The 27,765-nt window shown below is 43.2% G+C and overlaps 1 protein-coding gene across 10 annotated transcripts; it reads left to right on the top strand.

The window, feature by feature from the left end:
• LOC121537887 (beta-1,4 N-acetylgalactosaminyltransferase 1) lies at positions 1–27,765 on the top strand. 10 transcript variants are annotated; one of them, XM_045219429.1, is made up of 13 exons: positions 1,852–2,320; positions 2,827–2,946; positions 3,591–3,708; positions 4,869–5,115; positions 5,520–5,701; positions 5,892–5,998; positions 6,172–6,209; positions 7,566–7,746; positions 8,462–8,554; positions 9,172–9,359; positions 9,606–9,746; positions 17,375–17,612; positions 27,344–27,765. In XM_045219429.1, the coding sequence occupies exons 4-13, from the start codon at positions 4,900–4,902 to the stop codon at positions 27,550–27,552; spliced, it is 1,593 nt and encodes a 530-aa protein (XP_045075364.1). In that variant the 5' UTR covers positions 1,852–2,320; positions 2,827–2,946; positions 3,591–3,708; positions 4,869–4,899; the 3' UTR covers positions 27,553–27,765. The 10 variants fall into 10 exon arrangements, with proteins under 10 accessions (XP_045075372.1, XP_045075362.1, XP_045075368.1 ...); XM_045219433.1 differs by lacking the exons at positions 1,852–2,320; positions 2,827–2,946 and adding an exon at positions 1,549–1,845; XM_045219431.1 differs by lacking the exon at positions 2,827–2,946.

The raw sequence follows: 27,765 nt of genomic DNA, 5'->3' as shown, positions 1-27,765 counted from the left end.
GATTTGATAATACATGAATGCTCTCTAACTGATCATGGTGGCTGTCCAATATGGGCCCAATATGTGGACAAACCAGACTCCATGCTGGGATAAACAGGGTACGAATGCTTAACCTCATGAAAACTTGTTAACTCCACATAGCACCTATAGGAAGGACATAGCCTGCTCTTAGATCTGTTTGTGCTGTCTTGCCAACTCCAACATTTGGCATGGCGTGACATTGAGCATTGAAGGTGGCAAGACAGATCTGGGACCAGGCTATAGGCAGGGCATGCTATGACCTGTTTTAACCCTAGTAATTACAGTAGGTCATTATTCATCATGAGTTGGCTCTCTATTCTCTTCCAGCTCAACATCTTGTCTGAAAACCTGAGTGGGTAAGGTTTGTTTCAAATTATGTTTTATTGGAGAGCAGCATTCTAAATGCAATATGCAAATCAGTGTGCTCCATTTTGTACATTAATGACAGGCAGGAACTAAATAATAATAATAATAATAATAATAATAATATGTTACAACAGGATGTCAAATGAAAATGCACATGTGAACAGAAAAGCTAAGTGCATGGAAAAAGACAGCAGTGACATCTATCTTCAGTAGCTCAATGCTTATTAGTGTTATCAGTAATAAATAAGTGTTTGTTTTCAGCCCTTGGCATGGCAACCTATTTATGATGCCTCTCTGCCTAGGTAGGGATACAATCTTATTGCTAGGCAGTGCAACAAACGAAAGCTGAGAGAGGAAGTGAAAAACGTTATGGTCCCAGGCAGTTGGTTTCTAATCGGGTTAGAGGGCGGAAGGTAGCTTAGTGGTTAAGAGCGTTGTGCCATTAACCGGAAGGTCGCTTGTTCTAATCTCCGAGCCGACTAGGTGAAAAATCTGTCGATGTGCCCTTGAGCAAGGCACTTAACCCTAATTGCTCCTGTAAGTCGCTCTGGATAAGAGCGTCTGCTAAATGACCAATTATTAATTTATTTATACTGGTATGACAAGAAGACGTGTATGTGTTTGCTTCAATTAATATCCATAAATACCCACATGTTCATATAGAACAAAAATAGTTGGTCAGTCCTATAAATGACCTGCTCATTAATGCCCCCAACTCCTTGTTATCTGGAGTCTTGATAAGGCCACTTCTATAGAACCTATAAAGTTCCAAAATCTTTTACTGAGTGAAAGTCAAATATTGTCTAACTGTAAGTCGCTCTGGATAAGAGCGTCTGTTAAATGACTAAAATGTAAATGTAAATGTGAGAGGAAAAGGGAACAATACAAATGTGACCTACAAATGTGAATTAGCAGGTAAGCAATTCGAGACCGGATAAAAAAGCACTATATATGCAATCAATTATTATTATCATTATTAATATGATTATCATTAAGGTAAATGCTCTCTCTCAAATTAAATGTTTCATAGCATGCCATTCTGAGTTGGCTGTTTTCAGAATGGAATTAAAACATTTTTAACAAATCCTTGTACAAAGTAATGTACAATAAACCATTCTGGGTACTAGTCTGTTTAGCTATACAGTAGTATCTTGCCACTCCTTGTCATGCTAAACATCTTTGGCACACGGAGTACAAGGAGTGGAATGTTAGTTAAACATAGACCAGGCTACATAATATGCTATCATAAAGTGAATGTATGCCTAGTATGAGGGCCAATAGCACTCCTGAATAAATCATTAACAGTATGTCCCAGTCTGCTAGAATGGCCCTCTGTCTGCTAGTCTGTTCAGATGCTAAAAGTCCAGGGATAGACAATTTAGGTGTAAGAATACAGCTCGTGCTATCGGATTTTATAGTGGATATCAAGGCGGTCCATAGGAACCTACTCACCGTCTAGTGAGCATCAAGATCACCGTGCACATTCAACACCCTGTGAAGTTCATTATAAATTATTTAATCTGTTGCTTAATAAACGGCATGGTTTCCCAATTCGTATTGGGAGGACCACACAACATATCATAGCGTGACTAAAATTTCACTTCGATATTATAGTTATTATATCAATATTTGCGCATAATATCGTTTCTGCAGCCATTTGTTGCATAATGAATTTTACGGATAGTAAAAGATCTCACCATTTCGAACGAACAAATGATCAGACTGCATGTATAAAATTGTACCGAAACTTCTTGTTTCCAACACAGCTGCAGCCGTCATGTTTAAAACTATATATGGTATGACTATACTCGCATAAAAACTGGATGGAAACGTGGTTATATATGGTATGACTTTACTCGCATAAAAACTGGATGGAAATGTGGTTATTGAGGCGATATTGAACAAATATCTTTCTCTCCTGTCACACTGTAAGGTATGATTTATTTTTCCCTTTTTAACTTGATTAACATTTGATCAACTAAATTTGACCAGTTATTTAAACATTGAAAACGACTCTTGTTACAATAAGATGAAATTGCATGTTTTGTTCCATTATGCCTTCATGTCGTCATGAGTATTACGGTAATACATTGCTATACCCGCGCTTGTGTGTGTGTAGATAGGCCTACATTCAAGTGTTATATTGGGTGCGTACACAATGTCTTCTAGTCCACTATACAAACTAGATTTGTTATTTGTAATAGACTACTACACAGCTGTCATTTGAATCGTAATGTCACTTTGACACCGCCAATGTCATAGCATATATGTCATTTCACATACTGTCATTCCCTGTAAAAGATTATGACCCCTTTCCATTAGAAGTGACAACACCAGTGACAGTTTATTTCTGATACAACAAATATTAGTGACTGTTAATGTCAAGTGTCATTATTTCTGAGAAGAAAATGTCTGCGTAATCCACATATCTTTATTCAGTCAAGCAGTGGCAGGAGATGACTTTCAACAGATCGCCTACAACTAGGCCTATACCTGAAAGTGCACGCACCTCAAACTGTGATAGGGACATCAGCGCGCTAAATGAAACAATTTTGACAGGTACGTTTTTACTGAATCTACATTTTCGAAATGTATGCCTATTCGATGCTAACACTTTAACCTACTAGACTAGGCTACTTTACATATTTCCATTCCTTTTGCGACGTTCAATGTGTTTCCATCGCATTTTCAACTCTATGGATTGTTTTTTCACAAAATCTGTTGCGCTAAATAAGAAATGTGAAGAAATGTGCATGTGCGCTCTAGCCAACAGCTGGTAGATACAGTACGGGCAGGCTGATCTACATTAAGACATTATTATGGATAAGAGCGAGAATATTTTATATTTGTCAAAGTAGTCAAGCATCGATTATCATGTCACCAGAATCAGAACCTCGATGTTTAGGCTATTGGAAAGGAGCATCAAGATCACCGTGTACTTTCAACACCCTGTGAAGTTCATTATAAATTATTTAATCTGTAGCTTAATAAACTGCATGGTTTCCCAAGTCGTAGTGGGAGGACCACACAACATATCATAGCGTGACTCAAATTTCACTTCAATATTTGCGCATAAAGGCGTTTCTGCCGCCATTTGTTGCATAATGAATTTTACGGATCGTAAAAGATCTCACCATTTCGAACGAACAAATGATCAGACTGCATGTATAAAATTGTACGGAAACTTCTTGTTTCCAACACAGCTGCAGCCGTCATGTTTAAACTATATATGGGATGACTTTACTCGCATAAAAACTGGATGGAAACGTGGTTATTGAGGCGATATTGAACAAAGATCTTTCTCTCCTGTCACACTGTAAGGTATGACTTATTTTTCCCTTTTTAACTTGATTAACATTTGATCAACTAAATATGACCAGTTATTAAAAAATTGAAAACGACACTTGTTACAATAAGATGAAATTGCATGTTTTGTTCCATTATGCCTTCATGCCGTCATGAGTATTACGGTAATATATTGCTATACCCGCGCTAGTGTGTGTGTGTAGATAGGCCTACATTCAAGTGTTATATTGGGTGCGTACACAATGTCTTCTAGTCCACTATACAAACTAGATTTGTTATTTGTAATAGACTACTACACAGCTGTCATTTGAATCGTAATGTAACTTTTCATAGCATGTATGTCATTTCACATACTATCATTCCCTGTAAAAGATTATGACCCCTTTCCATTAGAAGTGACAACACCAGTGACAGTTTATTTCTGAGAAGGAAATGTCTGTGTAATCCACAGATCTTTATTCAGTCAAGCTGTTAGAATATAATAGCAAATTAATTGAACAGAGTGGGCACATGCAGGTAAAACAGTATTTAGGCTAAGCTCTAACTAAGCACTTAAGTAAGTGGCCTTGAGCCAGAACGCTCATAGGTATGGGCACCAGTCTGTTTATCTATCATGCCACTCCTTGCCACTCCTGTCACGCTAAACATCTTATGCATATGACAAGGAGTACAAGGAGTGGAATGTTAGCTACATCCTGTTTCTGTATATATGAAGAAAAAAACGGAATGTCAAACCAATATCAAATCATGTGAAACAAGTGTAACATAGTAGCCTTAGGAAGTAAATATTATTATTATTATTATTATTATTATTATTATTATTATTATTATTATTATATATTTTTAAACACAAGTAGTTGAATACTGGAATGTAGGCCTATTTGGAAATACACTTAAAGTATTAGCATGTATTTGAAAATAGACAAATTGTCTGTTTTGGTATTTGAAAGAATGTATTTGAAAATATTTTCAAGTAGAAGGCCATTATAGGAAGTTATTTGAAAATACTTTCAAATACTTCCAATAGAAGTAGTGGTTTAGAGCCACATTATTTGAAAATACTCAAATGCATAGAAAATAAGTATTTCAATAACAAATAATAAAATACACATGTATTTGAACCCAGGTCTGAAACACGACTGACTAGTGTCTTATTGGTCCGATCTGCCCTTTAGTCACATCGATCTGTGTCTGACTGTGTCCGTGATGCGCTGCCTCGTTCAGAAGAAAACATGCCTTGTCATTTTATCTGCACTGCTACTGTACGTCCTCCTCCACTACTGGACTGGAAGGGCCACCACCACTGTTGATGTGGGACCAGGTCAGAGCTACAAGGCACAGAAGGTTCTGAATGATAGGCTGCAAGATGTCCCGAATAGTTCTGACAATATCCCATATGTCCTGAAGGAAAGTGTGGCAGGGGTGAGTTAATATGGACAAATGGTATTCCTGAATCCCTGCAGTACATTTAAACATTTAAGAGACGCATCCAATGCAAAAAACAAAAACCAGATATCTCTAGTTAAAACTGATGGATTTTGATGGGGATTTTTTAAATTATATAACTTAGTTACTTAGTTAATCGATTATAGGTGGTTAATATATAGTTGCAATCCCATTTCAATTCGGTCAATTCAAAGCAAACTGAAATTCCAGGTCCAATTACAATTTTCCTCATTGCTTTTAAAATGTTGAACTACTTCCTGATTCGACTCAATCAAATGAACCTGCATGGTTTCCATTGCACTAATAGTGCTTATTTTGTTGCACACTCTTGCCACCTGTCCACAACTTGTCCCTTGCTCTCTTCATTCATCTCCTTCAGGCATCTGGCACTGAATGGGTGTGTGTGTGTGGCAGATAGGAAGCCTGCCATAGACCTGCCCTTTGCTCAAGTGCTGTTCCCCCGTGTCTGGACCCAGGATGACTTCCACACAGCCTTCCAGGAGAAAGAGCTAGCCCAGGTGAAGAGTCACAGGCAGCAGGAGTACAACAGCTTCCAGCAGAGGTAACTGTACAGTACAATGAAGTGTTGTGCTGTGCTTTGCAGTGCTATATACAGGGTTCATTTGTAAAAGAGACCTAGGTCTCAACATGTCTTCCTGTTAAAATAAAATAAAAATAAAAAAGTACATTACACCATCATACTTTAGCTTGCGCTTATTTCTAGTCTGTCTAATTCTCCATGTTGGCTGCAGGTACCAGAGTCCCGCAGACCTCCTTGTTATAGCAGAAGCCAACAGTCCCCTGCAGTACCCTACCCAGGGGGTGGAGGTTCGCCCTCTCAAGACTATCGTTATCCCTGGTAGGACTAAACAAAGTAGTTATTCCACTGAAAAGATTTACACTCTGGGCAGAAGGGATTTTTGCAGCTTTGTTGTAAATATCACCTTTGCCCCAACCATAACCGTAGAACAGTTAAAAACAAAACTAACCTGACCTTATTACTGAAGATGAAATTCTCTTATCTTTTTTAAGGGTTGGGTCTGAAAGAAAAGCATAGACAACTTCATACAGTAAGTTTATCTCCATTTATAATACTACATTGAACAAAAATATAAAAGCAACATGCAACCATTTCAAACAGAATAGAAAACCAGTCAGTATCTGGTCTGACCACCATTTGCCTCATGCAGCGCACACATCTCCATTGCATAGAGTTGATTAGGCTGTTGATTGTGGCCTGTGGAATGTTGTCCGACTTGTCTTAAAAGGCTGTGCGAAGTTGCTGGATATTGGCGGGAACTGGAACATGCTGTTGTGCATCCCAAACATGCTCAATGGGTGACATCATATGTTATGTGAATTATTTAACAAACTATTTCAGTGTCTCTGTGCGTCTCCCAAAATCAAGAAACGGACAGAGTCCCGGTCTGCATAGTCAGAGATTTATTCATTGAGAATTCTGCCATCACAATTTCAGAGTCCATCTTTTATACTCACACGTCATACAAAAATCCCTCCCCTCTTAAGGCGGGCTGTAGTTTTCCACTTTAAAACTGCTCTCCTGACCATCAGTACACAGACACACACACACACACACACACACATACATACACACACACATGCATACACACACACATACATACACACACACACATATGCATTCCTTAGTTATCGCCGTCCTCACAATATCCTGCATACTCCATAAAAAGCCTAACTGTTTCTCTCCTCCCTAAATTGGGAGGCCCCTTTATCTTGGTTTCTCAGTTGTCTGTAGACAGTTCTCCTTGTCCTTTGTTGTCTGGTCTAACTCTTACTCACATTGCTAAATAGTAGCTCAATGTCATAGTCTTTACTGGTCCTACACTCACACATTCTAACACATTTCACACAGTTTCAGGGTGTAAGAATTAGTCATTAATAATTAATCTATCATCATGTTGGGTGAGTATGCAGGCAATGGAAGAACTGGGACATTTTCTGAAACATGAGGTAATGGCGGTGGATGAATGGCACGACAATGTGCCTCAGGATCTTATCACGGTATCTCTGTGCATTCAAATTGATATCGATAAAATGCTAATTTGAAAGAGAAGACTTTTGTGCATATGGAACATTTCTGGGATCTTTTATTTCAGCTTGGGACCAACACTTTACATGTTGCGTTTCGATTTTTGTTCAGTATACATGTGTTGTAGTGGCAGGTAGTCTAGCAGTTAGATTGTCTGGCCAGTAACCGAAAGGTCGTTGTCTATGTGCCCTTGAGCAAGGCACTTAAACTGTAAATCGCTCTGGATAAGAGTGCCTGCTAAATGACTAAAATGTTAAATCTTGAATCATGTTTAACATAAATTATATCTACAGTCATTATGTGGCCATTGTTTGAAGTTATTTGAATTGAATAGAATCCTCCCTCTCATCTCCTATAGGTGACTCTTACTGCTACCCTGGGGACATTTGATGTGTCAGCCACCGTAGACGGGGTCTCAGTTAGAGGACAGGGAGAGATGAACATGACTCTGTCCAGTAGACACCTCTCCACTCTGAACAGACAACTACAGTTTGTCACCTACACCAACACCCGGTTCCACCCCAGGACTGCTGACACAGGTGGGTCAGCCCCTCTGTGTGTGTCTAGTCCTGAGTTCTGATACCGCATTACAGGGTTTTGAAAATCAACTTTTTAGTGCCTGCAACTGTACAGGATCTGTATGCCAAGTCTGTTTACAATACTATACAATACAATGCAACTTTACTGTCCATTTAGTTACAGCGAAAAAAAGGAAATATGTCTTCTACGCTGTTCTCAATCCCCCAAGTCTTCATTATCATTCCTTGCCACTCCCTGTCACGCTAAACACTGAGTAGTATATGGATTCAAATATTAGCTGAACCTTTACAGGATTTCAGGCTACTCTATGCCCACCTGCCTGGGAATTTTTACTTCAGTACATCAATACAGAGATCTTTATAAACGTGTCACGCCCAGGGAGAGGCACACAACTAGTCTACACTATAATCTACACTATAAATCACAGTCCGTGTTTAGGCAAGAGAACATGCCGCACCTGGAGAAAAAGCATTGGGTACTGGAATTTGACATTCCATGTTACAGATTACAACTTGTTTGCTGAACGAGACTTGGACTCTGGAGAGCAATTCTAAGTTAATTTAGCTGTTTGTGAAAAAGAGATGTTAGCACAGAGGCAGACTGTTTTTTGTTTAGTTTTATGGTAGTTTTAATATTTAATGAAATTAACTATACTGTACTGTGATATACACAAGATATTAGAGTGATGAAATGTGTTTCTCTGTTCTATTCCAGTGCAATTTGAGACTGATGGACACCAGTCAGTTTTTACCATAAAGGTTGGACATGCTGTTATTCCTAAACTCTATCACTCAGCTTCCACTGGAGGTATGCATGTTGTTTATTTGGAATTTGACCACTGTACAGATCCGAGGACCTAAATGTTGCAATGTTGTTAAAGGCCCCGTGAAGTCAAAATGCAGTTTTTCCTGTGTTTTATATGAAATTGTTTAACAGCGGATGAAACTAACACTGTAAAAGTGTGAACAAATTTGCTCAGTGTTATTTCCTGATAGTTTCTGGTTGAAAATGCAATCTACACAAGACCTTCTAGGAGTTTTGGCTTTCCATGGTGACATCACCATGCAGTAAATTGGTTAAAAGAGTTCCAAACCTCTCTGACAATAACAGCTAGTGTTCAGTTTTCCCCTCCCCACTCAGACCACTCACAGAAAGTCCTAGCTAAAATCTTGCTAAAAAAGCTATTTTGGCCCATTCCACCCAAAAACTATATTTTGGTATTTGTTTCATTAGTCCATTGTTGACATAGTCCCAATTTTTTTTGCTTGTCAGCAATCAATAACTTTCAAAATACAGAAATCATCACTTAATGATGCATTTGGCATCATATGGGGGATGATTTCTGTATTGTGAAGGTCACTGAAGTTAAGTATAAGTATGAATATTAATATTTGGGTACGAATACGCCTTTCCTTTTTCCTCAGAATACAACATAAGCTCACTTGTCACCATAGCTACCAAGACATTTCTGCGTTATGACAAACTGCAGGATCTGATTGACAGCATACGGCAGTTCTACCCCACAGTCTCCATAGTTATAGCAGATGACAACGAGCACCCCCAGCCAGTGACGGGTCCACACATTGAACAGTACATTATGCCGTTTGGGAAGGTAAGAAAGCTTAATTTTGGTAAGTCAAGTGTTGCTCCTGTTTCATCACAGTCTTCTTCAGTCCTGGTCTTGGGGGACCCACAAGTTGTGCTTTTGTTCCAGCCCAGTATTTAATTTACTTGTGATTCCCTCCTGATACTCTGAGGGTCTCCATGTCCAGGATTTAAGATCACCTTGGCTATCAAACATTCGGCTATCGCCAAATTGTTAATTAAGTATTTGTCCTGTCTGTCCACCTCCATGCAGGGTTGGTTTGCAGGGAGGAATCTGGCTGTCTCCCAGGTGACTACCAAGTACGTGCTGTGGGTGGACGATGACTTCCTCTTCACCTCCAACACCAGGCTGGAGAAGATGGTGGAGGTCCTGGAGAAGACCACCCTGGACATGGTGTGTGTGTGTGTGTATGTGTGTGTGTGTGTGTGTGTGTGTGTGTGTGTGTGTGTGTGTGTGCGCATAGACCTGGACCTGGTGAGTGATGAGGGCGAGGCCTCTCTGAGAGGAACGATTAGAATGAGGGTAGAATCGGTTTAGAATCATAGTAGAACCTGGGGTGGAATTGAGGGAGGACGCATGGGAACTGAGTTCTCAAAGTGAAAGTCATATTGACATGTACAGTGAGGGAAAAAAGTATTTGATCCCCTGCTGATTTTGTACATTTGCCCACTGACAAAGAAATGATCAGTCTATAATTTTAATGGTAGGTTTATTTGAACAGTGAGAGACAGAAAAACAACAAAAAAATCCAGAAAAACGCATGTCAAAAATGTTATAAATTGATTTGCATTTTAATGAGGGAAATAAGTATTTGACCCCCCTCTCAATCAGAAAGATTTCTGGCTCCCAGGTGTCTTTTATACAGGTAACGAGCTGAGATTAGGAGCACACTCTTAAAGGGAGTGCTCCTAATCTCATCTTGTTACCTGTATAAAAGACACCTGTCCACAGAAGCAATCAATCAATCAGATTCCAAACTCTCCACCATGGCCAAGACCAAAGAGCTCTCCAAGGATGTCAGGGACAAGATTGTAGACCTACACAAGGCTGGAATGGGCTACAAGACCATCGCCAAGCAGCTTGGTGAGAAGGTGACAACAGTTGGTGCGATTATTCGCAAATGGAAGAAACACAAAAGACCTGTCAATCTCCCTCGGCCTGGGGCTCCATGCAAGTTCTCACCTCGTGGAGTTGCAATGATCATGAGAACGGTGAGGAATCAGCCCAGAACTACACGGGAGGATCTTGTCAATGATCTCAAGGCAGCTGGGACCATAGTCACCAAGATAACAATTGGTAACACACTACGCCGTGAAGGACTGAAATCCTGCAGCGTCCGCAAGTGTTGTGGTCAGATGAGACCAAAATCGAGCTCTTTGGCATCAACTCAACTCGCCGTGTTTGGAGGAGGAGGAATGCTGCCTATGACCCCAAGAACACCATCCCCACCGTCAAACATGGAGGAGGAAACATTATGCTTTGGGGGTGTTTTTCTGCTAAGGGAACAGGACAACTTCACCGCATCAAAGGGACGATGGACGGGGCCATATACCATCAAATCTTGGGTGAGAACCACCTTCCCTCAGCCAGGGCATTGAAAATGGGTCATGGGTGGGTATTCCAGCATGACAATGACCCAAAACACACGGCCAAGGCAACAAAGGAGTGGCTCAAGAAGAAGCACATTAAGGTCCTGGAGTGGCCTAGCCAGTCTCCAGACCTTAATCCCATAGAACATCTGTGGTGGGAGCTGAAGGTTCGAGTTGCCAAACATTAGGCTCGAAACCTTAATGACTTGGAGAAGATCTGCAAAGAGGAGTGGGACAATATCCCTCCTGAGATGTGTGCAAACCTGGTGGCCAACTACAAGAAACGTCTGACCTCTGTGATTGCCAACAAGGGTTTTGCCACCAAGTACTAAGTCATGTTTTGCAGAGGGGTCAAATATTTATTTCCCTCATTAAAATGCAAATCAATTTATAACATTTTTGACATGCGTTTTTCTGGATTTTTGTTGTTGTTATTCTGTCTCTCACTGTTCAAATAAACCTACCATTAAAATTATAGACTGATCATGTCTTTGTCAGTGGGCAAATGTACAAAATCAGCAGGGGATCAAATACTTTTTTCCCTCACTGTATATACCTTATTTACATAAGTATTCAGACCCTTTGCTATGAGACTCAAAATTGAGCTCAGGTGCATCCTGTTCCATTGATCATCCTTGAGATGTTTCTACAACTTGATTGGAGTCCACCTGTGGTAAATTCAATTGACTGGACATGATTCGGAAAGGCACACATCTGTCTATATAAGCTCCCACAGTTGACCAAGCCATGAGGTCGAACAAATTGTTCGTATTTGTGAGGAGGCACAAATCTGGGGAAGGGTACCACATGTTTTTGCAGCATTGAAGGTCACCAAGAACACAATGCCCTCCATCATTCTTAAATGGACACCAATACTCTTCCTAGAGCTGGCCGCCCGGCCAAACTGAGCAATCGGGGGAGAAGGGCCTTGGTCAGGCAGGTGAACAAGAACCCGATGGTCACTCTGACAGAGCTCTAGAGTTCCTCTGTGGAGATGGGAGAACCTTCCAGAAGGACAACCATCTCTGCAGCACTCCACCAATCAGGCATTTATGGTAGAGTGGCCAGACAGAAGCCACTTCTCATTAAAAGGCACATGACAGCCCGCTTGGAGTTTGCTAAAAGGCACCTAAAGACTCTCAGACCATGAAAAAAAAGATGATCTTGTCTGATGAAACCAAGATTGAACTCTTTGGTCTGAATGCTAAGCGTCACATCTGGAGGAAACCTGGCACCATCCCTACGGTGAAGCATGCTGTGGGGATATTTTTCAGTGGCAGGGGGATTAGTCAGGATCGAGGCAAAGATGAACGGAGCAAAGTACAGAGAGATCCTTGATGAAAACCTGCTCCAGAGCGTTCAAGGACCTCAGACTCTGGCGAAGGTTCACCATCCAACAGGACAACGACCCTAAGCACACAGCCAAGACAACACAGGAGTGGCTTTGGGACAAGTCTCTGAATGTCCTTGAGTGGCCCAGCCAGAGCCCGGACTTGAACCTGATGGAACATTTCTGGAGAGACTTGAAAATAGTTGTGCAGCAACGCTTCCCATCCAACCTGACAGAGCTTGAGAGGATCTGCAGAGAGGAATGGGAGAAACTCCCCAAATCAAAATATATTTTAGATTTTAGATTCTTCAAAGTAGCCACCCTTTGCCTTCATGACAGCTTTGCACACTCTTGGCATTCTCTCAACCAGCTTCATGAGGAATGCTTTTCCAACAGTCTTGAAGGAGTTCCCACATACAGTGGGGAGAACAAGTATTTGGTACACTGCTGATTTTGCAGCTTTTCCTACTTACAAAGCATGTAGAGGTCTGTCATTTTTATCATAGGTACACTTCAACTGTGAGAGACGGAATCTAAAACAAAACTCCAGAAAATCACATTGTATGTTTTTTAAGTAATTCATTTGCATTTTATTGCATGACATAAGTAACCAGTAAGAATCCCAGCTCTCACAGACCTGTTCGTTTTTCTTTAAGAAGCCCTCCTGTTCTCCACTCATTACCTGTATTAACTGCACCTGTTTGAACTCGTTACCTGTATAAAAGACACCTGTCCACACACTCAATCAAACAGACTCCAACCTCTCCACAATGGCCAAGACCAGAGAGCTGTGTAAGGACATCAGGGATAAAATTGTAGCCCTGCACAAGGCTGGGATGGGCTACAGGACAATAGGCAAGCAGATTGGTGAGAAGGCAACAACTGTTGGCGCAATTATTAGAAAATGGAAGAAGTTCAAGATGACGGTCAATCACCCTCGGTCTGGGGCTCCATGCAAGATCTCACCTCGTGGGGCATCAATGATCATGAGGAAGGTGAGGGATCAGCCCAGAACTACACGGCAGGACCTGGTCAATGACCTGAAGAGATCTGGGACCACAGTCTCAAAGAAAACTATTAGTAACACACTATGCCGTCATGGATTAAAATCCTGCAGTGCACGCAAGGTCCCCCTGCTCAAGCCAGCGCATGTCCAAGCCCGTCTGAAGTTTGCCAATGACCATCTGGATGATCCAGAGGAGGAATGGGAGAAGGTCATGTGGTCTGATGAGACAAAAATAGAGCTTTTTGGTCTAAACTCCACTCGCCGTGTTTGGAGGAAGAAGAAGGATGAGTACAACCCCAAGAACACCATCCCAACCGTGAAGCATGGAGGTGGAAACATCATTCTTTGGGGATGCTTTTCTGCAAAGGGGACAGGACGACTGCACCGTATTGAGGGGAGGATGGATGGGGCCATGTATCGCGAGATCTTGGCCAACAACCTCCTTCCCTCAGTAAGAGCATTGAAGATGGGTCGTGGCTGGGTCTTCCAGCATGACAACGACCCAAAACACACAGCCAGGGCAACTAAGGAGTGGCTCCGTAAGAAGCATCTCAAGGTCCTGGAGTGGCCTAGCCAGTCTCCAGACCTGAACCCAATAGAACATCTTTGGAGGAGCTGAAAGTCCGTATTGCCCAGCGACAGCCCCAAAACCTGAAGGATCTGGAGAAGGTCTGTATGGAGGAGTGGGCCAAAATCCCTGCTGCAGTGTGTGCAAACCTGGTCAAGACCTACAGGAAACGTATGATCTCTGTAATTGCAAACAAAGGTTTCTGTACCAAATATTAATTCTGCTTTTCTGATGTATCAAATACTTATGTCATGCAATAAAATGCAAATTAATTACTTAAAAATCATACAATGTGATTTTCTGGATTACAGACAGTCTACATGCTTTGTAAGTAGGAAAACCTGCAAAATCGGCAGTGTATCAAATACTTGTTCTCCCCACTGTATGCTGAGCACTTGTTGGCTGCTTTTCCTTCACTCTGCGGTCCAACTCATCCCAAACCATCTCAATTGGGTTGAGGTCAAGTGATTGTGGAGGCAGTGGCGGCTCCTGAAAAAATTCTCAGGGGGGGCAATTTTTCTGATGATTTAGGTGACCTACACACATTTAAAAAAAGATATGTCCAGCAACAACATGAAGACAGGGGCAGCATATAAGTCAATACTGATATACACATTACTTGCTTCAAAAAGGCCTCATGGTTGAATTGGAAATATGTGCACCTGAGCATAATTCACAACAAGCAAGCAGGAGCTTTTGATAGAGGCTACTGAAAACATTGATGCAAGTTATTGGTAATAAGACATTTTTATAGACTTCCATATTCTGCCCTCTTGTATAGATTTGTGAAAATGAACAGTGATAGACATTTTGCCTGAAAACAGAATTTGAAAATAATTTCTAGAAAAGGTAAACACAGCTATCTGTATGGCTTTGTAAAAATGAACAACCATATTCTGGCCAATTGTATAGATTTGTAAATATGATGATGTCTCCTTTCATGCATACATTTTCAAATAAAGCTCTGCTTTGAGAAAGATCGAATGATATTGTTTAATCTTACCTTATGGCCTGCACACTGCTTGTGAAGCTGTCGAGGGCACGTTTGATGAAGACAGCATCGATGTCCTTCTTCTGTAGCTTCTGGTACAGAATGTCGACGTGGGGCATGATTTTTGTGAAAAAGCCCCAGGAAAAAAATAAAATCTTCTTGCTATCTATGTACCTCAGCACAAGCACCAGCTGTGTCTGTGTAGAAACGTCCGTGGTCTCGTCAGCTTGGATAGCTACGAAGTTCGCCGACTTCACCTCCTCCACAATATGTTCCCTCATGACCGCTAGCATACACTCCAGTAGCTCGTTTTGAATGGTCTTTGATGTGCCCTTGAAAACTTTAGCATTTTTAAGATGGTCATCAAACACCTCATCTAATTGTGCCACAAAGTTGACAAGTCCAAGAAAAATACCAGGGTTGGTGGAGCCCTCAGTTTCATCTTTGCCTCGCAAAGCTAACTCAAACACTCCGCAAAACTTCACACACTGGATTAGCCGGCTGAGGATGTGGATGTGGTTCTTGCTAACCTCATCGTTGTGGCGGCGGACAGCTAGCCTGTATCCCTCATCCAGTTGAGTGGCAATGTTCACTCTCCCCAAAGCAGACAATCTCAAACAGCTATCCATGTGGGTCTTTGACAGCTCATGTTTCTTAATCTTTTCTGAAAGATGGTGCATGTCCGTTACACCAGTCGCTGTCCAAGCGGTGCTGTCTGCCGTGCCGCCTTCAGGGTGAAAGAGTAAGCAGGGGTAGCAGAAGACTGCATTAGCTACATCGCAGCCTGCTAGCCAGGTTTTTCGTTCGTACCAATTTTTGGAAAATCCTCGGGTGTAGGACTTTCCCCCTTTAGTAGAAACCTGTTGAATTATTAAATTTGGTCTGGGAGGTCCTAATTGTTTCGTTGCCAATTTATCTTGATTTGTTCGCCGACAAAAATGAACTTCTTTCAAAGAGACAATCGAGTTGCACTGAACGCTAGCCATCTTCACAGTAGTACGTGAATTGATTGACGCTGCTACCCGCTCTTTTCTTAGTTATGTTCATGGTTATGTTACGTATGACGAAAGCGCGTAAGTGCAAGCCCTCCCGGAACCCATAGAGATTGTATTGAAAGCTCTGATATTTGAAAAAAAAAAAGATTTTACATGAGAGTCTGAGAGACTTCTGGGGCGATTTTCAACCTGACTGAAATCGCCCCAAAACGGGCGGGGCCATTTGAAGCACGACTTTAGCCTGATTGGACATTTAGTGGCAGATCAGACGTCTAGATTAGAACACTGAAAACTACTGTTGCCGTGATATAATTGATTAAAAAAAAATCCCTTCCTTTTCCCGTTTGGCAGTGCGTCGCCCATATCGCCCTAATGAACACACCGCCCCTGTGTGGAGGATAGGTCATCTGATGCAGCACTCCCTCACTCTCCTTCTTGGTTAAATAGCCCTTACACAGCCTGGAGGTGTGTTTGGGTCATTGTCCTGTTGAAAAACAAATGATAGTGGGACTAAGCGCAAACCAGATGGGATGGCGTATCGCTGCAGAATGCTGTGGTAGCCATGCTGGTTCAACTTCTTTGCGTCTCACAAAGACATGGCAGTTGGAACCAAAAATCTCAAATTTGGACTCCTCAGACCAAAGGACAGATTTCCACCGGTCTAATGTCCATTGCTTGTGTTTCTTGGCTCAAGCAAGTCTCTTCTTCTTATTGGTGTCCTTTAGTAGTGTTTTCTTTGCAGCAGTTCGACCATGAAGGCCTGATTCACATGGTCTCCTCTGAACAGTTGATTTTGAGATGTATCTGTTACTTGAACTCTATGAAGCATTTATTTGGGCTGCAATCTGAGGTGCAGTTAACTCTAATGAACTTATCCTCTGCAGCAGAGTTAACTCTGGGTCTTCCTTTCCTGTGGCAGTCCTCATGAGAGCCAGTTTCATCATAGCACTTAATGGTTTTTGCGACTGGACTTGAATAAACTTTCAAAGTTCTTGAAATTTTCTGGATTGACTGACCTTCATGCCTTAAAGTAATGATGGACTGTCGTTTCTCTTTGCTTATTTGAGCTGTTCTTGCCATAATATGGACTTGGTCTTATACCAAATAGAGCTATCTTCTGTATACCCCTCTACCTTGTCACAACACAACTGATTGGCTCAAACGCATTAAGAAGGAAATAAATTCCACAAATTTACTTTTAACAAGGCACACCTGTTATTTGAAATGCATTCCAGGTGACTTCCTCATGAAGCTGGTTGAGAGAATGCCAAGAGTGTGCAAAGCTGTCATCAAGGCAAAGGGTGGCTACTTTGAATAATCTAAAATCTAAAATATATTTAGATTTGTTTAACACTTTTTTGGTTACTACATGATTCCATATGTGTTATTTTATAGTTTTGATGTCTTCACTATTGTAGAAAATAGTAAAAATAAAGAAAAATCCGGGAATGAGTAGGTGTGTCCAAACTTTTGACTGGTAGTGTATATTATTACATGTAGTCCCTCCCACTCATTTTGTTCCTTTTGTGTCTGTTACCCTAGGTGGGTGGTGCTGTGAGAGAAGCTACAGGCTACACTGCTACTTTCCGCCACACCATCTCAGTGGAGGAAGGGGGTGAGGAGGGGGACTGTATACACATCAGAAACGGATACCATCATGCCATCCAGGGCTTTCCTAACTGTGTCCTAGCCGACGCTGTTATCAACTTCTTCATGGGGAGGACAGACAAGGTGCAGCAGGTTGGATTCGATCCTCGTCTGAATCACGTGGCTCATCTTGGTGAGTGTCTTTGTCTCATCACTAGAGCCCAGAGGTTTTCCTTATTTGTGATCAAAATATTGCTTTTATTTTAATTATGGTAACACAAACCAAAGGAGCATCAAAAGACCTACATACTTTACTGTAGGTGGATACCCCTCAGGGGTGTGTGCTTTGTCCCCTCCTGTACTCCCTGTTCACCCACGACTGCGTGGTCACGCACAACTCCAACACCATCATTACATTTGCTGACAACACGACGGTGTTAGGCCTGATCACCGACGACGATGAAACCACCTATAGAGAGGAGGTCAGTGAACTGGCAGTGTGGTGCAAGGACAACAACCTCTCCCTCAATGTTAGCAAGACAAAGGAGCTGATTTTGGACTACAGGAAAAGGAGGGCAGAGCACACCCCAATCCACATCGACAGGGCTGTAGTGGAGCGGGTCGAGAGCTTCATGTTCCTCAGTGTCCCCAATACTAATGAATTAACATGGTCCACACACACACCAACACAGTCGTGAAGAAGGCACGACAACACCTCTTCCCCCTCAGGAAGCTGAAAATATTTGGCATGAGCCCTCAGATCATCAAAAGGGGGAAGAGGCTCTGTTGAGCCTTCTTCATGACTGCGCGTGTGTGGACCATTTTAAGTTCTTAATGATTTGGACACAGAGGAACTTGAAGCTATCGACCTGCTCCAATGCAGCCCCGTCGATTTGGATCAGCTCCTTGGTCTTATTGACGTTGAGGAAGAGGTTGTTGTTCCGGCCCCATACTGCCAGGTCACTGAACTTCTCCCTGTAGGCTGTCTCATCGTCGCCAGTGAGCAGGCCTACCATAGTCGTGTCATCAGCAAACTTGATGATGGTGTTGGAGTCGTGCGTGGCCACGCAGTCATGGGTGAACAGGGAGTACATCACTGGGATCGAGCTCCCTGCCATCCAGGACCTCTTTATCAGGCAGTGTCAGAAGAAGGCCCTAAAAATTGTAAAAGGCTCCAGACACCCAAGTCATAGACTTTTCTCTCTGCTACCGCACGGCAAGCGGTAGCAATGCACCAAGTCTGGAACCAGCAGGACCCTGAACAGGTTCTATCCCCAAGCCATAAAACTACTACAGTGCCTTGCAAAAGTATTCATCCCCCTTGGCGTTTTTCCTATTTTGTTGTATTACAGAACCTGTAATTTAAATGGATTTTTATTTGGATTTCATGTAATGGACATACACAAAATAGTCCAAATTGGTGAAGTGAAATTTAAAAAATAAATAACGGAAAAGTGGTGTGTGCATATGTATTCACCCCCTTTGCTATGAAGCCCCTAAATAAGATATTGTGCAACCAATTACCTTCAGAAGTCACATAATTAGTTAAATAAAGTCCACCTGTGTGCAATCTAAGTGTCACATGATCTGTCACATGATCTCAGTATATATACACCAGTTCTGAAAGGCTCCAGAGTCTGCAACACCACTAAGCAAGGGGCACCACCATGCAAGCGGCACCATGAAGACCAAGGAGCTCTCCAAACAGGTCAGGGACAAAGTTGTGGAGAAGTACAGATCAGGATTGGGTTATAAAAAAATATCAGAAACTTTGAACATCCCATGGAGCACCATTTAAATCCATTATAAAAAAATTGAAAGAATATGGCACCACAACAAACCTGCCAAGAGAGGGCCACCCACCAAAACTCACGGACCAGGCAAGGAGGGCATTAATCAGAGAGGCAACAAAGAGACCAAAGATAACCCTGAAGGAGCTGCAAAGCTCAATTTTAATTCCAGGTTGTAAGGCAACAAAATAGGATACTTGTTCCACATTATATTGTGTTACAGCCTGAATTGCGATTTTGTGTCACTGATCTATACACAATACCCCATAATGTCAAAATGGAATTTGTTTGTAGAACATTTTCTAAATTAATAAAAAATTAAAAGCTATAATGCAGTGGTGGAAAACGTACCCAATTGTCATACTTGAGTAAAAGTATAGATACCTTAATAGAAAGTTACTCAAGTAAAAGTGAAAGTCAGCCAGTAAAATACTACTTGAGTAAAAGTCTGAAAGTATTTGGTTTTAAATATACTTAAGTATCAAAAGTAAAAGTATAAATCATTAAAAATTCTGTATATTAAGCAAAGCAGACGGCACCATTTTCTTGTTTAAAAAATGTACTGATAGCCAGGGGCACACTCCAACACTCAGACATTATTTACAAAAGATGCATTTGTGTTTAGCGAGTCCACCAGGCCAGTGGCAGTAAGGATGACCACGTGTTCTCTTGATAAGTGGGTGAATTTGACAATTTTCCTGTCCTGCTAAGCATTCAAAATGTAACAAGTAGTTTTAGTTGTAAAGGAAAATGTATGGAGTAAAAAGTACAATATTTTCTTTAGGAATGTAGTAAAGTAAAAGTTGTCAAAAATATAAAAGGTAAAGTACAGATACCCCCAAAAACTACTTAAGTAGTACTTTAAAGTATTTTTACTTAAGTACTTTACACCACTGCTAAAATGTATTGAGTCAATAAGTGATCAACCCCTTTTGTTATGGCAAGTAACAAATAATACGTTTCAGGAGTGAAAATGTGCTTAACAAATCACATAAGTTGCATAACTCAGTTGCCAAAGAGGAAGGAAAACTGCTTGACAGAGTAAAAAGAAGGAAGCCTGTACAGAATACAAATATTTCAAAACATGCATCCTGTTTGCAACATGGCACTAAAGTAATACTGCAAAAACAAATGTGGCAAAGCAATTTAGTTTTTGTTTCACGCCCTGGCCATGAGAGGCCTGTTGTCTTTAGTTGGTTTGGTCAGGGCATGAGTTTCTATGTTCTATATTCTGTCACTCGTTGTCTCTGATTGGGGATCATACTTAAGTAGCCTGTGCCTACCTTAGTTGTGGGATCTTGTTTCCGTGTTAGGCTTGTATGTGTATAGCCTGAGGACTTCATGTTACGTTGTTTCTTGTTTTGTTTATGTTTATTGAGTTAAATAAACATGTACGCTATTCACGCTGCACCTTGGTCTGACCCGTCTCTCAACGTTTGTGACAGAAGATCCCACCACAAAAGGACCAAGCAGCGTGTCCAGAAGGAGCAAACGCCTGGTACTCAACAGGAGGCTACGTTGGTAGATGTCCTCCTCGGTTGGGGGAAAATCACAGAGGAGGAGGCCGTCCGCTACAGTAAGGCAATGAAGGAGGAAGCCCGGGTAGGAGAGGATCAACAGCGACATCAACGAAGCCGGCCGAAGAGGAAGCCCAAGAAGCAGCCCCAAGAAAATGTTGAGGGGGGGCTCACGAGGTGGACGACGAGGCAGCAGGAGGCCGGGAAAGGGCTGACTAGTGAGGAGGAGGCCGCTATTTTAGAGGTCCTCCAAGACCTGCGGATCGAGAGAGAGAGGAGCCCCGACCACTGCACCCGGTGGAGTCCCTAAGACCATGGGAACAGGAATGGGAACAGTTTTACACTGAGGAGTCGGAGGATGACGACGACGATGAGTTTCTGTTCCCTAACTCGTGGGGGCTCCCGGAGGAGTCCTCACTGGAGGAGGATTGGGCGTGGAGAGAGAGGGACTGGAACAATCGTACATATCCAACGCCAGTTCCCAGCCCGGTATGTCCTGTGCCTGCTTCTCGCACCAAGCCAGTAGTGCGTGTTCCCAGTCCGGCACGGCCCGTACCAGGACAGGAACACGCACCTAAAATGGAGTCAGCAGGTACAGTCGGTCCGTCCAAATCTTTGGAGGAACGTATCCAACGGCAGGCGAGTAGGATCCAGGCTCTCAGCAGTGCAATGGAGCGCGTGGGGAGTAGTAAAACTAAATGCATGCTTTTCAATCGAACGCTGCTGGCACCCGCCCACCCGACTAGAATCACCACTCTCGACGGGTCTGACCTAGAGTATGTGGACAACTACAAATACCTAGGTGTCTGGTTAGACTGTAAACTCAACTTCCAGACTCACATAAAGAATCTCCAATCCAAAGTTAAATCTAGAATCGGCTTCCTATTTCGCAACAAAGCCTCCTTCACTCATGCTGCCAAACATGCCCTCGTAAAACTGACTATCCTACCGATCCTTGACTTCGGCGATGTCATTTACAAAATAGCCTCCAACACTCTACTCAGCAAATTGGATGTAGTCTATCACAGTGCCATCCGTTTTGTCTCCAAAGCCCCATACACTACCCACCACTGTGACCTGTACGCTCTTGTTGGCTGGTCCTCACTACATGTTCGTCGTCAAACCCACTGGCTCCAGGCCATCTATAAATCACTGCTAGGCAAATCCCCGCCTTATCTTAGCTCATTGGTCACCATAGCAGCACCCACCCGTAGTCTGCGCTCCAGCAGGTATATGTCACTGGTCATTCCCAAAGCCAACACCTCCTTTGGCCGCCATTCCTTCCAGTTCTCTGCTGCCAATGACTGGAACGAATTGCAAAAATCTCTGAAGCTGGAGACTCTTATCTCCCTCAATAACTTTAAGCATTAGTTGTCAGAGCACCTTACCGATCACTGCACCTGTACACAGCCCATCTGAAATTAGCCCACCCAACTACCTCATCCCTATATTGTTATTTATTTTGCTCTTTGCACCCCAGTATCTCTATTTGCACATAATCTCTTGCACATCTAGCATTCCAGTGTTAATACTATTGTAATTATTCTGCACTATAGCCTATTTATTGCCTTACCTCCATAACTTGCTACATTTGCACACACTGTATATATATTTTCTGTTGTATTTCTGACTTTATGTTTTTTACCCCATATGTAACTCTGTGTTGTTTTTATTGCACTACTTTGCTTTATCTTGGCCAGGTCGCAGTTGTAAATGAGAACCTGTTCTCAACTGGCTTACCTGGTTAAATAAAGGTGAAAAAAAAAAGAAAAAAAAAAAGATTGGAGCGATGGGAGAGAGGTGGCGTTTCTACACCTCCTCCAACCACACAATTCACCCGACCTCCAGCGACGGTCCCCTGCAGGGAGCACTTTAGCGTGTCGGTGCCCAGTCTGGGGCCGTTAACCAGCCCAACTACAGGGCTGGAATTTTCCTCTGCGTTGGTGCCCAGGCTGGGCACGGCATTTAGTCCTGCTACAGAAATGGGGATGGATACAGGTGCGGAAGTTTGCTTCACTCCGGAGCCAGAGCCATCCGCTCCACCGGTGCCTGATCCAGCTCCGGTCAGCGTCTCCACTCTGGAGCCAGAGCAATCCGCTCCACCGGTGCCTGATCCAGCTCTGGTTGGTTGCTCCACTCCGGAGCCAGAGCAGTCTGCTCCACCGGGGTCCAGTCCTGCTTCGGTCAGCGTCTCCACTCCGGAGCCAGAGCAGTCCGCTCCACCGGGGTCCAGTCCAGCTCCGGTCAGCTGCTCCACTCCGGAGCCAGAGAAGTCCAGTTCGGTACGGCCCGTAACAGCTCCTCGCACCAAACCAGTGGTGCGCGTATCCAGTCCGGTACGGCCCATGCCAGCTCCTCGCACCAAACCAGTGGTGTGTGTATCCAGTCCGGCACGGCCTGTGCCTGCTCCTCGCACCAAATCACTGGTGCGTGTATCCAGTCCAGTACGGCCCGTACCTGCTCCCCGCACCAAACCAGTGGTGTGTGTCGCCAGCCTGGTACGCCCCGTATCTGCTCCCTGCACCAAACCAGTGGTGCGTGTATCCAGTCTGGTAAGCCCCGTGCCTGCTCCCCGCACCAAACCTGTGGTGCGTGTATCCAGTCCGGTACGGCCCGTACCTGCTCCCCGCACCAAACCAGTGGTGCGTGTCGCTAGCCCGGTACGCCCCGTACCTACTCCCCGCACCAGACCAGTGGTGCGTGTATCCAGTCCGGCACAGCCCGTGCCTGCTACTCGCACCAAACCAGTGGTGCGTGTTTCCAGTCCGGCCCGGCCTATTCCTGCTCCTCGCACAAGACCTGTGGTGCATGTTCCCAGTCCGGCCCGGCCCGTACCTGCTCCTCGCACCAGACCTGTAGTGCGGGTCTCCAGTCCGGCCCGGCCATTCCTGCTCCTCGTACCAGACCTGTGGTGCGTGTCCCCAGTCCGGCCCGGCCCGTTCCTGCTCCTCGCACCAGACCTGTGGTGTGTGTCTCCAGTCCGGCCCGGCCCGTTCCTGCTCCTTGCACCAGACCAGTTGTGCGTGTCCCCAGTCCGGCCCGGCCTGTTCCACCGGTGCATGGTCCAGCAACGGTCAGCTGCTCCACTCCAGAGCCAGAGCAGTCCGCTCCACCGGTGCCCAGTCCAGCTCCGGTCAGCGGCTCCACTCTGGAGTCAGAGCAGTCCGCTCCACCGGGGTCCAGTTCAGCTCCGGTCAGCGGCTCCACTCCGGAGTCAGAGCAGTCCGCTCCACCGGGGTCCAGTTCAGCTCCGGTCAGCGGCTCCACTCCAGACCCAGAAGTCTCCAGGTTTGGGGTCTCCCACACCAGGGTCCAGACAGGGCTTGGCGCATCGTGGGGTTGATTGCCGATCCAGGTCCAGACGTCAGCACCTCTCCAGGTTCGGGGTCTCCCACACCAGGGTCCAGACAGGGCTTGGTGCATCGTGGGAGGAAGGAGAGGGGAAGCATCGCGCCGAGGTCCAGACCAGACCAGGGGCGCAACGGGGAGGCAGAGAGGAAGAGGTCGTCACGGCCGGAGCCGGATCCACCTCCATGGCTGAAAGTCCACTCGGACCCTCCCCTAATGAGTCAGGTTGGTGCGACCGGAGTACGCACCTTTGGGAGGGGGGGTACTGTCACGCCCTGGCCGTGAGAGGTCTGTTGTCTTTAGTTGGTTTGGTCAGGGCGTGAGTTTCTATGTTCTATATTCTATGTTTACGTTCTAGTTAGTCTATTTCTATGTTTCAGTTCTAGGTTGTGTGTCTATATTTGGCCGGGTGTGATTCCCAATCAGAGACAGCTGTCGCTCGTTGTCTCTGATTGGGGATCATACTTAAGTAGCCTGTTTGCCTACCTTAGTTGTGGGATCTTGTTTCCGTGTTAGACTTGTATGTGTATAGCCTGAGGACTTCACGTTACGTTGTTTATTGTTTTGTTTATGTTTATTGAGTTAAATAAACATGTACGCTTTTCACGCTGCACCTTGGTCTGACCCGTCTCTCAACGTTTGTGACATTTTGTCCTGAATACAAAGTATTATGTTTTGGCAACTCCAATACAACACATTACTGAGTTCCATATTTTCAAGTATAGTGGTGGCTGCATCATGTTATGGGTATGCTTGTAATCGTTAAGGACTGGGGGGTTTTTCAGGATAAAAATGAAACTGGATGGAGCTAAGCACAGGCAAAATCCTAGAGGAAAACCAGGTTCAGTCTGCTTTCCAACAGACACTGGGAGATGAATTCACCTTTCAGCAGGACAATGAACTAAAACACAAGGCCAAATCTACACTGAAGTTTCTTACCAAATAGACAGTGAATATTCCTGAGTGGCCGAGTTACAGTTTTTACTTAAATCTTCTTGAGAATCTATGGCAAGACCGGAAAATGGTTATCTAGCAATTACCAATTTCACAGAGCTTGATGAATTTTGAAAATAATAATGGGAAAATATTGCTCAATCCAGGTGTGGAAAGCTCTTAGAGAATTACCCAGAAAGACTCACAGCTGTAATCGCTGCCAAAGGTGATTCTGAAATGTGTTGACTCTGGGAAATTAAATCATTATCTAATTATATATTTATTTATATATCTATTTTTTTTAACAAATGTAAAAAATGTTGAAATTGTGTTATTTACATTGGATAAAAGTAGAGACTCAAAGCTAGAAAATGGTACAGTATATCATACACTACAGTTGAGGAACAATGGGAAAGTAATTCTGCTTTGAAAGTTGATAAACTTGTAACATCACTTTTGAGGAAATGGCCTTTGAATGTTTTGGTAAACCTACTGGAGACCTCTTCTTTGTCTATACCCATTCAGCATCATTCACCTCTTAAGCTTTAGCCCCACCCATCTCATTAAGGGTTGATCTGAGCGTTCTGTCCTAACAACAGCAGTCAAGCACCCAAGCTAACTGGCTAACGTTGGCTAGCTACAAATGAGAGACAGCTCTCTCTGATTATTTTACTCGTCCTTGCAGAGCTGGTTAGGTTGTTTTTATGTTATCCAGAGCGTTGGTGACTGCAACTCTGCTGCTGGCAACAATTTACGCTTTTTTGCCAACGTTTACTGACACCGTCCATATTCAACGGGTGTTGAGCGTTCGTAAATTCGTCAGTTATTCTGCACTCTGGCACATTCAGATGAGAGTGCTCTGAAATCGGAGTAGATAGCCAGAGCGAAATTACCAGCGACGTTTATCAACAGTTGTCGCAGTGACATCATTAACATTCTATTGAAATGGTTACTTGCATAGCTAGAGTCTATTGTTAAGACATGTAGCTAGCTAGCTAGCTAGCTAAACAATGAACCAAAATCCCAATGCATGACGTTACTACCCTGCATGAATCTGCAGGTAGCTAACCAACCAGGTTCAATGTTAGCTAGCTAACATTAGGCTATAACTAGCAAAGCAAATGGCTCTGAGATACGAATAATATTACTACACAGATCATACATGTAACGTTAGCTAGCAAGCCAGCCAGCTAACGTTAGCTAGCTAGCTAACAGTACACTTTAACTTGAAATGAAAAATACTTTCTTACAAAATTAGAAACATGTAATATCTGAAAATTTTGCTAGACTATCTTACCAGTATACATGGATGGACGCTTCTCCCTCTCTCCCAGATGCCATGGTTGCCCTTAGTTTGAAGATGTAATCCGGAGACAGGTGTTTTCTCCATCTCCTTAGCTATCATAATTCCACTGATTTCAAAACTCTGTCGTCCAGAAAGTGGAGAGCAACACTTATGGAGTTCTACTACGCAATATATTTGTTAAAAAGCCTTAGACAGGATTAACTACACATACTGACCAGCTCAAATAGACAGAAGCGTGCTACATGGCAGACCAATCCAAAGTCCTCTCTCGGCATGTCCAGTCCACTCATTATCTTAGCCAATCATGGCTAGCGGGAAGGTTGCTGTCTTTTTCTGTGGCTAAACCAACTATGCTCATAATTTAACAATTTTATTTGTATTTACAGATGGCATACAAGTTTGTTATTAAGGCACATGAAAGTTCACATGTTCCAGAAGGCACTTAATGCATTTTGATTTTTTTTTAAAGTTTACGTTCAAATGGCTCTCCTGTGAAGTAGAGACGTTCGACGTACGCTAGTTTCCTGAAACGAGTCACAAATGTTTCTTCCACTTTGACATTACAGAGTATTTTGTGTAGATCTTTGACCAAAAAAATTACAATTACTGTAAATAAATTTTTTCCCACTTTGTAACACAACAAAATGTGGAAAAAGTCAAGGGTTGTGAATACTTTCTGAAGGCACTGCTACTGTTTATTATCTATCCTGTTGCCTAGTAAACTTTACCCCTACCAATATGTACATATCTACTTCAATTACCTCGTACCCCCCTCGTACTTGGTACTGGTGCCCCATGTACAGTATATTGTTACTCAGTGTTCTTTTCTGCATTGTTGGGAATTTCGCTTTTAGTCTACACCTGTTGTTTACGAAGCATGTGACAAATACAATTTGATTTGATTTAATAAGTCACATCCTTCTAGACTGAGAACATAAGTTGTGGCTGATGTCACTGAAAGTCTGCAACAAGAAAACAAGACATTCCTTTTGTGATCTAATTTTAAAAAGCTTTTATTGCATCCTCATAGAGTTCTTCATCGACGGGCTGGGGATCCTCCACATCGGTTCCTGTGATGACATCATCGTAAACCATGCATCTAAGATCAAGTTGCCATGGGGCAAGTCGGACAGTGAGAAGGCCTACGCCAAGTTCCGCTACTCCTCATCGGATGCTGCCCAAATCAGAAATGCCCTTTTTTACTTCAAGAACAGATTCAAATGCATGTCTAGTAATTGAAACAGGCTCAACGAACTATCACTTGAAGTTTTAAAACTGGTAGCACAAGAAAAAATGTTGCACTGAGCAGCCATTTTTAGTCATCACCAACATCACCATATGGGGCACAGGGGCACGTTCCCCCCTCGGATTGGTCCTGTTAAAAAAAAAAGAATACTTTTTTGTACGTAATTTTTGTTGTTGTTGTTTCTCTGTAATACTACTAGCCACCTA

This window comes from Coregonus clupeaformis, unplaced genomic scaffold (assembly GCF_020615455.1).
Source record: "Coregonus clupeaformis isolate EN_2021a unplaced genomic scaffold, ASM2061545v1 scaf2377, whole genome shotgun sequence".
NCBI lineage: Eukaryota > Metazoa > Chordata > Actinopteri > Salmoniformes > Salmonidae > Coregonus > Coregonus clupeaformis.
Note: the sequence above shows the minus strand (reverse complement) of the source record. Positions and strands in the feature narration are given on the sequence as shown.

Excerpts from the sequence above, each read along its gene's own strand:
- LOC121537887 (XM_045219427.1), top strand. The coding sequence starts at position 322 with ATGAGTTGGCTCTCTATTCTCTTCCAGCTCAACATCTTGTCTGAAAAC. Across the intron at positions 7,747-8,461 it reads CCCCAGGACTGCTGACACAG|TGCAATTTGAGACTGATGGA; the intron begins GTGGGTCAGCCC and ends GTTCTATTCCAG. Across the intron at positions 8,555-9,171 it reads TCACTCAGCTTCCACTGGAG|AATACAACATAAGCTCACTT; the intron begins GTATGCATGTTG and ends CTTTTTCCTCAG.